Source organism: Platalea leucorodia (genome assembly GCF_965183815.1).
Source record: "Platalea leucorodia genome assembly, chromosome: 7".
Classification (NCBI taxonomy): domain Eukaryota; kingdom Metazoa; phylum Chordata; class Aves; order Pelecaniformes; family Threskiornithidae; genus Platalea; species Platalea leucorodia.
In genome coordinates, this window is record NC_138829.1 from 41,531,085 (window position 1) to 41,545,339 (window position 14,255).

General features: G+C 37.8%; 1 protein-coding gene across 1 annotated transcript in view; it reads left to right on the plus strand.

Annotated features, from left to right (window-relative positions):
* RBM25 (RNA binding motif protein 25) overlaps positions 1 to 14,255 on the plus strand; it is a 34,927-nt gene that overhangs the window by 12,952 nt on the left and 7,720 nt on the right. Inside the window, exons 5-13 of the mRNA XM_082318029.1 lie at positions 134 to 191; positions 1,612 to 1,772; positions 4,304 to 4,486; positions 6,695 to 6,748; positions 7,003 to 7,086; positions 10,671 to 10,951; positions 11,886 to 12,102; positions 12,421 to 12,510; positions 14,170 to 14,243. Of these exons, the coding sequence (XP_082174155.1) occupies positions 134 to 191; positions 1,612 to 1,772; positions 4,304 to 4,486; positions 6,695 to 6,748; positions 7,003 to 7,086; positions 10,671 to 10,951; positions 11,886 to 12,102; positions 12,421 to 12,510; positions 14,170 to 14,243 (1,202 nt within the window). The remainder of the gene's footprint in view (positions 1 to 133; positions 192 to 1,611; positions 1,773 to 4,303; positions 4,487 to 6,694; positions 6,749 to 7,002; positions 7,087 to 10,670; positions 10,952 to 11,885; positions 12,103 to 12,420; positions 12,511 to 14,169; positions 14,244 to 14,255) is intronic.

A 14,255-nucleotide genomic window follows, 5' to 3' on the forward strand; every position in this document is an offset into this window, starting at 1 on the left:
GATGTCAGTGAATATAGACATATTTTATTTTTAGTAGAATTTACCCTTTTTACATGTCATCTTTTGCAGAAAGTGGTTAAATTTTTGTAATGTTTTGAACATAATGCTTTAATAATATTTATCTTTAATGCAGAAATGTGGCTTGGTTTTGAGTTGGAAGAGAGTACAAGGGGCATCTGGAAAACTTCAAGGTAATTGTTCATACTTTTCAAAATCTCTCGCAGACTCTTGTTTTTATTACCTGGCAGCTTTTCAAATGTCTGACACATTGCTATTAATACTTTTACAGTTTAAGATATTGTATATGATACTTAACTGCTAAATACTTCCTAGTAAAGGGCTATTATTTCTGTCCTTGGAATCAAGACAGAATGAGGAAAAACAAAATTGAGAAAGGTTAAATGGGAGAATGTCTTGGGGGCCTAATTTTGCTCACCTTTCTGTTCTGAGGCTGAATCAGGAGTTCATAGACCATCCTTGAGAAAGGTTTACCAGTTTGCATTTAGCCTCCAAAGGAGCATATTTGCAACACTGTTAATAGTCTCTTCCATGACTATGTATTATACTTCTCTGTTAAGGAGGTTTTCCTGTTGTAAAATTTATCTTCCTTCCCTATTGTCAAAGTGAACTGATTTATTTTTTTTCTTGTGACCTTTCTCCAGTGGATACAGGAAACAATTTTGGTTACTATTTTTTGCTGTTAGTGTTTTCGTATCTTCTCTAGGTTGTTTTTTTTCTTTTTTTAATATGCAATTCAGTTTCTCCAGCTTTCTTATACGTCATGTTTTGTTTATTTTGCTCTCATAAGGTGTTTTTCTCATTTACAACTTTCTGTAACTGTTGTGAAGAATCTAGTTTGAAATACCCCTCCCTGTAGGTTAACAATGAGCTGTTAATTGATGCCCTTGGTCTTCAGACAATTGCAAATCCATCTGAGACATGTCTTCATGTAGACTGCATTCAAAATCTTTACAAACACAATCATGGAATAGTTTGGGTTGGAAGGGACCTTTAAAGGTCATCTAGTCCAACCCCCCTGCAGTGGGCAGGGACATCTTCAACTAGATCAGGTTGCTCAGAGCCCCATCCAGCCTGGCCTTGAATGTTTCCAGGGATGAGGCATCTACAATGTATGTATTGCTTTCACCTTATTTGCTGGGCCGTTAGTTATATCCTAGAATCATAGAATCGTTAAGGTTGGAAAAGACCCTTAAGATCATCAAGTCCAACCATTAACCTAGCATTGCCAAGTCCACCACTAAACCATGTCCTCGAGCACCGTGTCTACCCTTGTTTTAAATACCCCCAGGGATGGAGACTGAACCACTCCCCTGGGCAGCCTGTTCCAATGCCTGAACACCCTTTCGGTGAAGAAGTTTTTTCTAATATCCAACCTAAACCTCCCCTGGTGCAGCTTGAGGCCGTTTCCTTATATCAAAGACTAATGCAATGAATGATCTTTCTGACTTTTTATGATGTGTACTCCTGGTTTTAAAAAAAGAAGTGCCTATGTTCCAATTTTATTGATTCAAAACATGTTTTTTACACAAAATAAATTGTGCCTGAAGAGCCTTTACCACTTTTACTTTTCATTTCAATTGCCCATTCCAGCCTTTGGATTTTGTGAGTACAAAGAGCCAGAATCCACACTACGAGCACTGAGACTACTCCATGACCTCCAGATTGGAGAGAAGAAGCTGCTAGTCAAAGTTGATGCAAAGACAAAGGCTCAGCTAGATGAATGGAAAGCAAAGAAAAAGGCTTCTAATGGGGTATGTATATAATTTGTGACTTGTGTTATTTTGACAGGAGGGCAATGTAACATACTTGCTAGATCAGATCGTGAGCGTGCCTCTTAGTTTCTATTCTTGTCTCTGCCATTAGTTCATTTTAGGATTTCGCCAGGATCACATTAATAAGTGAAGATATGTTGAAAGGCAGTGAAGTGTAAGCTCTTAATTTACCAGCATTCAAACTTATTTGTAAGCTACAACTGAATCTCTGGAATTAATTCTGTAATTCATTCTGAAGTGTAGTAATATGTTCTGTACCTTATGATTCCGTTGCTTCATTTTTGTTTAGAAACTCTTGAAAGTAAACAAACTCTAGAAGTAATTGTTACTCTGTCAGAGTCTGTAAATCATCTGTCTGAAGACAATTGGAGTTTCTTTCCCCTCCACTGATGATGATCTAGAACAAATTAATGACAAGGAAAAGTAGATCATTCAGTAGATGATGCAGTTATCAGGCAGTGGGCAGCTTACAGACATTTAGTAGATGGGGAAATTGGTTTTGTACCATTCCTTTCTAGAGCTAAGGATCTGTTCTGGAATAATTGCAGATATTTGGTATGTTGAATTCCTGTGAGATACAAAGATACTTAACTGACAAATTTGCATTAAAATGAACAATATATTTCACATCACAATAAAGTTGTTGGGCTTAGTCTCTTAACTATTTTAAGGTTCTGCATATGCCTTAAGATATTACTTCAAAAGATTATTTTCTATAAAATGCAAGTGAGAGAGGCTCTTGCTCAGAAAACTAAAAATACTAATCACACTGTAGCTGGCAAATTTTTAAAATTCCTATTTGGAATTGTTCTTAAAGGTGTGTAAAATACAGTGGGAACACAAGTACTTTTATTTCATTTTATTTAACCAGAACTAGAGGCAAATGCTGACTTGAAGTACGTGACGCATTTTTGACTGTGTACCCGGTGTATGGGATTAAATGCAATGTCTCAGTAAAGCAGAGTGCTAACTTCATAGGTTTTGAATGGAGTAATGTACTAGCTGTTAACCTAGGTAAGGGTTTGATTTGACAGCCCCTTCCATTCCGTACTTCCTTGTTTCCTGTTGGCGTCACCTGTAATACCGTGCTTCGCAGCTGATATTATAAACGAGCTTAAAGTATCAGTGGAGTTCTTGTACATCTCTCTCATGAATTTTGTTTTCTGGGAGCTCCTGTGGGTTACAATCAATCCTGGGGGATTGATTGTAATAAAGCAGAGGGTACTGTTTGTGGCTTTGGTGAAGACAACACTATGTGCCGATTCCGTTGAACTGTAGAGTGAGATTAGCTCCAACTGGTGTTTTTTGTCTGTGGTGGTGCAAAGAAAGGCTGTGAATTGCCAAGGAATATTGATGAAGCATATTGTAATCATACTGCTTGCGATTCCTTTCATACCATCATTGATGTGCTGGTGCCACTCAGATCCAAAAGTCGCAACTTTCATCTTTTTTAAGAAATCAAACGTGTACGCTACAACACAATTTCTTACAGAGGCACACCAAGCAAACCTTTATATAATTAGCTCCTCTCCCTGATCACTTCTTCTCCCTGGACCTCTTCAATTCCACTCCCTGTCACTGCCTTCTAGCTCTTTTCAGCCTGCTCCTCCTTGGCCTGGCAGCCTCTTCAGCTCCAACTGAATCCTCCCTTCCCCCTCATTCTTAGCTGCTGCTCCATCAGACCCTTCCCTCCCCCTCACTCCACCCACCACCTATCGCTTGACGGGATACCCAGCTGGATTCTCAGGTGAGATTCCATTTTTTTAAAAGATTCAGGGGATCAAGAGGTGGGCTACCTTGCTCAGTATGCAGATCATTGTTCTACCCTTTCATGTAACATTTAGTGAAATGCACTTCTTTGTGTGTGTTCCCTTTCCTCCCTACAAGGTGGAAAGGGCAAAAAGATGAGGAACTATGAAGTAAATGATTAACAATAATAAGAAAATGTTTGCCGTGCAAGGAATGTTTTCCCTAATAATGTTTCTTTAATACAGTTCTCCCATTATAAGTTGCAGCTTGAAAGTTATAGGTAGGCATTTGTATTGCATGGCACTTACGTAGAAGGCTTTGAGGAACTGCTGTTGAAATGACTTGAAGTTCTGGAGGATACAAGGCAGAAAGTTTTGAACAAGAGCCGGACTATAGTGATTGCCTTTCTGTGAGCGTGCGTGTGCATTCTCTTTTCCTGCCTACCACCTTAATCACCATTTATCTGTTCTATTTTATTATGCAATCCTACACTTGCTCTCTGCAGCCATTCCACACACAAAACTATGTCGTCCTTATGGTGTTGCCAGTGTGAAAAGATCTGACTGTAATTGATAACTACTTGTAGGTGGTTTGGTTTTTGTGAGGGTTTTTTTGTTGGTTTTTTTTTGTTTGTTTGTTTTGGGTTTTTTTTTAGTAAATGCTGTAGGGGCATGAATGTGATGATCAAAGGTGAACTTCTGAAATAAAACTAATATTATTCTCAATTTGTTGATTCCTATTACTTTGCAATTTTTCCTTAGAACTCCAGACCAGAGACAACAAATGATGACGATGAAGCACTGGATGAGGAAACGAAGAGAAGAGATCAGATAATTAAAGGGGCCATTGAAGTCTTAATACGAGAATATTCCAGCGAGCTCAATGCCCCCTCCCAGGAATCTGACTCTCACCCCAGGAAGAAGAAAAAGGAAAAGAAGGAGGACGTATGTGTTTTGATTTTGGACAAAACAGATTTTTCTTCAACTCACCTTTATATAATGGCCAAACCTTGTGCAAATACTTTAAACTTAAACTTCTGATGAGAAAACAAATCAACAAGCATTGATGTCAGCAGCAGTTTCACTTTTTTAAGCTGAAAGCTAGTCAGTTATAGACACCATCCCTTCAGGATGGTTTAGGCATCTAAGCACCTAGACTTCTTGGAACAACAGGTTTGAATCTGGGCAGGATTGAACCGACCTTTCATCCCTCTGAAGGTGGAAATACTGAATTTTGTGCAGTTTAATCTGTATGTGCATGTAGGATTTTTCCGATGAGAACTTAAAAAACAACTGTAAAGTCTGTTTCTATTGGAAGATGCCAGGGCGCTTTTGTAATGGCAGGAATTTGCTCTGGTAATTTTTGACAAAATTCTTCTCTCTGTGCTTATAGTATGCATTCTTGTAGTGCGCCTTGATCCAGCTGGTTGCAGCTGTCTCTCCAGATGTGGAAGCACTTCATTAGTTGTATATATGTATACCTCACAAACCTTGGAGGGATCCTTCAGGGATGAAAGGCATATTGTAATCTTCCTGCCTTACAAAATCACTTTTTCACACATATCTCAATTTCGGCTGGATTTGATCAGCTGGTTTTCATATATTGTGTAATGCAAGAAAACCCTGTTAAGCAGGAATGAATGTTCTGGTTTAGACCTGCTTCTGTCGATGACCTTTTTATGGATTAAAACAAACTGGAGAAAGGGGAATAAGAATGAGCAAACTCAGACTTAGCTTTTCAGCCAAGTTTCTAACCATGGGAAAACGGGCTTTCACACCTACCATTCTGCACCTAATATGAAAAAGATTGGAAAATTGCGTGACCAAGATTTTTACCCACTTAAGTCTTCTGCAAAGTACCTATTCCAAGGCAATAATGCAGTTTCAAATGCTTATGGAGTTTAAGTGTGGTGCAAGAAGCAACATCTCCCTCAGGGAGCAAGTGTATCTTCCCCACAACATTGTTAGCCATGGCTGACCCGAAGTATAAGAGTGCTGAGCTGAGAATTTGTTTTTCTTTCCTCTCCCTCCCTTTGGGAGAAGATGCTTTCTTGGATGAGAATTTACAAATGAGTCACTGTCTAATGCTATCAGCTGTATTTTTTGTTACAAGCGTTGTTACAATGTGTGTTGTCCTGTGGGTACATATATATATATATATATATGGCCATGAATAATGCCAGGTAGTTAAACATTGTAAGAGACCATTGCAGTCTTGGAAGAGCTGGGTGCTGAGTATGTCCCTGGGACAGAGGGATATTCTGCTAGCTCTGTATGATGTAGAATTTGAGCAATTTGAGCTAGTCAAGTAGACAAATAAGCTCTTTTTAAATTCATAGCACTTGTGGGTTGAAATTACACCACATCATCCCTCCCATACTGGGAAGGAAGAAAAGAAACTTGGAAGTTGCCATCTTTGGCCTGTGTGGATAGAGGTGGGAGTGAAGAGATGGTCCGAGCTCGTTGCTCTCTTTTCCTTAAAGGAGAGGGGAGAGAAGGACTGTGGAGGGTGGGGGGAAAGGGAAGATGGATGCAGATATATGTGTTTGGGCGGGGGGGGTGCGGGGAAACTTGCCAGCTTTGGGTCTGTTGTGCCCTGAAGGGTTTGGTGTGAAGAAGACTCCTGCTGGTGTTAGCAGCAGAGTCTGTTGTTAGCTCTTCTGGATGAAGGCATGACTGATGTGGGGGAGTTGAAAATGTGTGCGGGGAACTGAGAGTGAGTGGAATCTGGTTTTCAATTTCAAGCACGGGGGAACCTCGCTAATTCGCACTAACTATTAGTTAGTAGGTGCAATCTACCAAATTTTGCGAATTAGCGAGTAAATAAAATCAAGACATACCCACCGCAAATATACTGATCATTTATATTGGCAAGTGTAGCTTAGTCTTGTTTATGATGCTACCATAGTGTACTAATATCCTGTAGTATACCTGTAATTCAGTGAAGTCTTACTAATATGAGACCTCACTATGTATTTTAAGTAGTTCAGAGAAGGGAGAATTAGCGAGGTTCTTCTGTAATTTTGTTGAATCAAAGGAATGAGATCACAGCAATACAATATTGCTTTGTAGTGCAAACATACAAAACATTGTTTTTCAGAGTAGTGTGCAATCTATTTTTAAAAAAAAAAATCTCCGTGGATTTTTCCGCAGATTTTCCGCAGATTTCCAGTGGCCCCACTGATACCTTATCCACTCATCACCAAGGTTCGTTTACATTGTAGGCTTTGACAATGACTATGTTTACTGCTAGTTGCCAGATTTGTGACTCTTGTCCATCTGATTTTTTTTTTTTTTTTTCACTCATTAACATCAGACTGTCAGGTTTGGTACTGCAGAAGGACTTTATTTATCTCTTGCAAGACTGGTTGAAAACTTCTAACCTTCAGCTTTTCTCTTGTTCTCCTATGTCTGTACAGATGGCTCTTAATGTTTTTCCTCCTGTCCCCCTTGTTTTTTAGGAGGATATAAATGCTATAGAAATGGAGGAAGACAAAAGAGACCTGATATCAAGAGAGATCAGTAAATTCAGAGACACACACAAGGTAGTATTCTTGTTTTTGCACTTGATACAAATTAGGCTTTTTCAAAATCCAAAAAAAACACTATTATAAAATTTAGCATTACATTGCAATATCACGTAAAATGATGTTTATATTAGGTTTAATATACATATAGTTCTTTACGAGTCAAAAAAAGACAACTACCACGTTAAAGTGGCCCTTGACATCTTTATGCTAAGACTTTGATTGCTACTGAGTATTTTGCAGTCTTCTCACTTTAACATGAATAAAGGCAACTTAAGTTTCTACACATACATTAAGTCAAGATATTTATAACTAAAGGCTAAACGGGGCTGCAGTATAAGACATACACTTGAGTGTGTTTCTGTAGGTAGATTTGTAACATAATCCAAGATTTTATGAAGAGTTGAAACTTGAATTAAATTTAAGTCTTTTATTTTAATAGTTCTAAGTTAAGAGTGGGGGAAGATTAAAACTAGGTCAGTGGTTACCAGACTTACCAAACTTTAGATGCATGGAAGAACTGTAAATTCCCATAAAGCTAATCTATTCATTGACCCCCACCATTATGATAGAGATCATATGGTGACTAATGCAAGATGAAACTCACAGCTTGGAAAGTAACATGGAATAGGATGTAAGTATGAGCTTCTGTTTTTTATTATACTTATGGATGCCCCCTCAGAAAAATATGCAAAGGGGTAACTGGCTTGGAAATGTTTGTGCATATCAAGTCCCACCTCAGGATTCCCACTTACAGAAGTTTCCACTAATGCTAGTGCATCCGTGAATGTTTCTGCTTTGGAAAATGGTACTTGTGGATAGTAAAGCACAACTATGCATGTAATGTTCTTATTTTAATGTTTAGCTTAAAGTTGGTATTATTTTTTCCCCAACAAGACTGGAATGGTCCTTGGCCTAGGGAAGTATCAGCAAGCTCCTCTTTTGAGCACACACTTTTATTTCAAAATACCCCCAAATCGACGTTAAAGAAAATGTTGAAGGTACAGCAAGGTGAAGTATGCCCGTGTTATTTAGCTTTACCACATGCAGTCACCGGGGGTGGTACCATGGTTTCACGCAACTGTATCAGTGTAAACACAAGTGACTACACATTGTTGTATGTACACGTATTCAGTTTTTCTCTTGACTGAAGTTGTTGGAGATAAAAACCTGGGGAAAAATTCTAGAAGAAACCATCTGGAGAAACTCAGCAATTGAACATGAAACTGGTCAGTGGTGAAACTTCAGTAGAAATGTGTTTAATTCCGAGCCCCAAGCTGTCACTGGTACTAAGATGCAAACAAGGAATAAGTTTTTAAAACAAAACAACCAAACAAAAAACATGCTTCATTGTTTCAGAAGCTGTTGGGCATTTTACTGCCTTTAATCTATATTATTGGGGGGGCTATTTTGGGTTTCTTAACATTAAAAATCAACTGAAAGCAGTCATTGTATATATTGGATATGTTTAAAAGGGGCTGTTGAATCTTTAGCAGCTGGCTAGTGAGCACAGTGAACCTTTGCATGTTTTTGGTATGAGTTTTATAAAACAATAACCACAGACTGTCAGGGTATCAGCATTGCAGGGGGCGTCCATTTACAGCACGGACGAGTCTGAAGAGAGCTCAAGGTAAAATTTACAATTCTTCTACCTGTTCATTTCTGTTCATTACTTCAATTTATCTGATACCGTTCCCATCCCATTACCCTTTCAGATCCTCTTATTTAGGCTGATAGAAGTTGATGAGGTCAGATTTTGATTATAAAATAGACCAATTTATTTTTTCAATTGGATTTTATGAAAGCGGACCTACAAAATGGATTTTAATACACTGAGACTTGTGTGTGTATATTTACACTCGTGTGAACATATTAAAAAAAAAAAAAAAAGAAAAAAAGAAACCCACTCTCTTGAGAAATCTCACCACAAACAAAGTTTTTGAGAGTGGCAAAAAAGCAGGAGTTCAACCAAAGAAATTTCTATTGGAACATCTAAGATAACCTGTAAGTATCAACCACTTCAGTATGTAAACTTTTCTTTAAAAGTATATGAAATTTGAGGTAAGTTGGATTTTTAAAAGTTGACAACTTAGTTTAACATCTGACCGTACTGAGGTTTAACACTGTAAAGCTCCTGTGAAATACAGTCCTTTAGAAATTGGTTTTCAGCCCAGTGTATATTGCAGAATCTAAGTTTTGCTTTTTCATATCAGTTTTCTACCAATTCCTACCATTTTTAGTCCCTTTTTCCTTTTGTGATTTCAATGTATCCAACATTGGTTTGCCTGTATTGTGCTATCAATGCAGCGTAGTTTCACTGGATACATTAATCACTAGTGAATTAGCTTTATTTCTGTAATCCTTTGTCGGTTCTCTGGTCCCTGTGCCTATGGCGAAGAACACTTATCAGGTAAGATTGCTTTTTAAAGTTGTCTTAAATGCTTTGTTGAAAAGAAAAGAAAAAAAAAAAACAAACCAGAGAAAATGCTGTTTCATTGTTCCAGTTTTTGATTTCATTTCAGTGATGGTAAATGTGGAGCCAAAGGGGATAAACCTGTTTATTCTGCTCAATATTTGTTCAAAAGAGTGGTATTCTGGCATCCATCAGGTTGAAATTTGGTATATTTGGTTGTTATTTGGTATATTTGTGAACCGTGTACTTGCTCTTCCTCCCAGAAACATAGCTTATAGGCAAGGTTAATCCAGTGTTGGCGGTCCATGTCCTAGCACAGCATCTGTAAGTTAACACATAACAATTGCTTCCAAGGATGGATTTATCTATCATTCTGTTGATGTATTTTCTATTGTCTTATAGGAATTCTGGTCATAGGAACTGTTTCTAATTGAAAAAAAAGTGGCAATTTTGTACAATTTTTAGTAAAACTGTAGCAGGTAACCCATTAGTTTCTGTGTTTCAAAAGAGCTATTTCCAACCTTTTTTTTTAACTCTCTCCATCTTGCAGTGGTGGAAGTTAAGGATTCCATTCTGCAGAGTCCAGTTCTTACCAATGAACTGTTAGAACTTTTTTAGGGAGGGAAAAGGGGAAAGGTTGCAGCTCTCTTCACTGTTTAACCACATGCACCACGTGTAAGTGGATAAATTTCTTTACCCAAGTTTTCATACAGGACGGTTTTAGTCTGCCAAGACTTTTTGGGTAACAACTCACTGTCCCAGTAAGCATTCCACTGAAATATATTTTCCTAGTTGAACAGAATTAATTTTATCAGCTAGAATTCACTTTGCTTGTACCCGAGTGGCTTATAGGGCCGATGGAATTTGTGGCCCACCTGAATCGTGACTGGCAGTGCACTGTGTATGTGCAGTTTAGTCAGCTTATAATATGAGGCCAGCCCTGCTCTGCTAAGGTTGGAGATTGCTGGTCTGTGTAGATCTATGCTTTTGCACGAAACTTAGTCTTGTGATTGCTGCATTTTGATTTCTTACTTATGAGTTCCAAAAAAATACCCACCAAACCCTATTTAATATTTTAAAATCAGTGGCGGTTTTGGTATTTCCATTACCAGCCTTGTGTGTTGCGCCGGGAATATCCAGTTCCTATAACTACAAAATTAACTATGAAAGTTCTCTTGTTGGTTTTTAGAAACTGGAGGAGGAAAAAGGCAAAAAGGAGAAAGAAAGACAGGAAATTGAAAAAGAACGCAGAGAAAGAGAAAGGGAACGGGAGCGTGAACGAGAAAGGAGGGAGCGTGAAAGAGAGAGGGAGCGTGAACGAGAGAAGGAGAAGGAACGGGAGCGTGAACGAGAGCGAGATAGGGATCGTGACCGAACTAAGGACCGAGACAGAGACCGCGAACGAGACCGAGATCGTGACAGAGATCGTGAAAGGAGTTCTGATCGCAACAAGGATCGGAGCAGATCAAGGTAAGTGCACTTGAGTTGCTGTTTATTTCAGTTTTTCCTAGTGCTGTTTACTAAGTGTATATAGTTCAGCAGATTAGCTGCCATTCAAAAGAGAATGGTCCTTTTGGAAGATCAGAGTAAAAACAGGAAATCAAAATTTTAGAAAATTTTGCATTTACACAAATTGGAAGAATACTTGATCCCCTCCATGGCACAGGAATATAAGGACTGCAATATGCAGTAAGCAACCACCCAACCATGACTTTAGCATACAGGTTTTATCTCAAATCTATTTTTTCATGGGTAGCTTTATTCCTACTTGAGGTTCTATTATGTCTGCAGTATCTTTTAGCTTAAGTAGGTTTTACCTTTTTCTTTGTTATGTGGGGGCTTTTTGGTTGCTTTTTGGTTTTTTTTGTTTGTTTGGTTTGGTTTTTTTTGGGGGGGGTAGTAATAAGGGCAAGGGGGGATTCGTCTTTCAGTCTTAAACTGTGACTAATCATGTCAGGCTCTAGATGCTGCTTTTTCCTTCTGTGCCATAGAAAAAATAGCTGTTTCACTTTGAATCATCTTGCAGGGTTCAAGTTGTCTGTAAGCCATGTAAACATGAAGGATTTATTAAGCATACCCTTCATTTGTGGGGTTTTTAGCTGTCACTTATTTATGGAGAACTACAGTCTGATAAGAATTTTCATGTGCTCATACTTAGTTTCCGTAAATATCACTATTTAACGGTTAGTGCTCAAACAACTACTTTTAGATAAATGGGTTTTTCAATATATTAGAAGTATCGATTTATGCCTATTGCTATATCAGCTAATCATCTTGTACAACTGCAGAAGAAGAATAGCTTGCAAGATGCTATAAATAGTCCATTATGCATTTGAAGTTAAATCATTTGATTGAGTGGAGAGGCAGGCTCTGTACTTAACTTTGGACTTCTTCCTTCCTTCAGAGAAAAAAGCAGAGACAGGGAAAGAGAACGGGAACGGGAAAGAGAACGGGAACGAGAGAGGGAAAGAGAACGAGAGCGGGAACGGGAAAGAGAACGCGAGCGGGAACGAGAACGGGAGAAGGATAAGAAGAGAGACCGAGAAGAAGATGAAGAAGATGCCTACGAACGCCGAAAACTAGAGAGGAAACTGCGGGAAAAAGAAGCTGCATATCAAGAGGTAGGTTGGGATTTTTTAAGGTTCCTTAAGGAAAAAATTGTTACAATAAGTCTTCCACTATAAAATACATCATTCCTTCTCCCTCTCCTTTTCCTAAATAAATTTTTAATCCTTTGACTACATGAATTGGGGCAGAATATGTAAGTCACTGTCAGAACAACTTTGGACTTCTTATTTCTGCATTTTAAATTATAAATGAATAATTTGCTTAATTTTAAAGCAGTTGGTTTTAAACAATAATACAAACTAACTTCAAAGTAGTACTACCGTTCTTTAACGTTCTTGAGATTGGAGTGTGTGTTTTTTCTTCTGTTGTAGCGTCTTAAAAACTGGGAAATCAGAGAACGGAAGAAAAGTCGAGAATATGAAAAAGAGGCTGAAAGGGAAGAAGAAAGAAGAAGGGAAATGGTAAGGCTTATAGTTTTACTTGTAATTTTTCTCCCTTGTTCTGTGTGTCCCATTTAGAATGGCACATTCTACTGCTATCTTTATGTATAGTGATAGAACTCTCATTTTGTATAAGCACCGTGTATGTTTTCATACAAAAAAAAAAAAAAAAGAGTTAATAGACTTGAAACAGAAGATATCTAATAAGTGGGAGTACTATTGAGAGTCTGGAAAACAAGCCTAGTGGCTTGATCTTGTGAAGGCAAAAGAATGAGAAGTAGGCACGTGCAAAATACTGTGGTTTGATCGTCATGCACTATTACATCTGTAACCTGTATTTGTGTCAGATTTGTAGCAAAACCTACTATACATTCTGTGTCATGCAGGTGAAACTAGACCAGTCTTTATACTTCCAACCTGCTCATGTGCCTGAACCTTCTATAATGTATGTTATAATATTCTATAATATATCTAAGCACTTTGTAAATCGCTGTGTTTAGTTCATTAGTTGTGAAATTATCACAGTTATCAATGTAACACTTGGAAGTTTTGTCTGAAAAGACACCTTTGGCAGATAGATACTCATAGTTTTGTGCTAAAGCATAAAGAAGTTATTTTAAATTACGGTGGTGTTATTTCACTTCATAATTCTCCCAGAAAAGGAGAGAAGATGTGAGAGAGTTCTAAGTAGGAGATGTATTGGGAATTGCTTCAAAGCAAAATATGCTAAGAGACACAGGATAAAAGAATAGAAAATTAGAAAATACATTGTTTTACGTGAAATCTAACTTTTCCCCCTAAATGCTTGAGGGGGGAAAAATGTTTGAGAATGACTCAAGGATATTTTCTGTTCATGATCCTCCTGGATGCTGGCTATGGATGGCAGTTGTAGAGAGCAGTGTTAAATTTTGTGCTGACTTTACAACCATAATCATAATTTGTTTCTCGAAGTCATTAGCATAGAAATACCTTACTGTTGGCTTAAAGATATTGCTTAGATACAGGTTAGAATGTCCTTATTTATATTCTCTTCAAAGAACTGCTTTATTTTTTTTTTTTCTTTTTCATTTTATCGGGGCGGGGGGGAAATCTCCTCTCTATCCCACTCGCCCCCTTAAGTTTTAGGCCTGTGCATTAATACAGTGCCACATGGTTTGGATTAGTAACACAGCAGGAGAGTGCTTATTCTAGAAGTATCCATTAGATTTGTTTCTGTGCATAACTAAATCTTTTTTAAGAAGCACAGCTCTTGAAACAAAACAGTACTGATAAAGTACACTTAAGCTGCCATGTTAAAATATCCAATACCAGACTTATGGATTTGAAGAACAGGAACTTTGATCCTCTTCTTTTGTGAGGTAAAAAAAGGAGGGGTGGGGTATATTTAAACACCCTTTGAAATGCTAATAACAGAACAGTAGTCTGCAAATCAGAGACATGATCCCAGTGGACCTAGTGGATGTACTATCTGCTATTGAACATACGATAGCAAGGTGACAGATCCCTGGAAGAGGATGCAATTCTAAACCTCTCCATTTTCTGTCTGGAAAACTCTGTATTTTTAGTTTGAAGCATAGTAGATTTTAAATTAACTTACTAATAATATTACTAAATTTTAAACTCTTAGAAAGAAAACCAGGAATCATTTTATAACATTACTTATGTTTCAATTTCTTGCAGGCAAAAGAAGCCAAACGGTTAAAAGAATTCTTAGAGGATTATGATGATGACAGAGATGATCCAAAATACTATAGGTATGTCTTTGA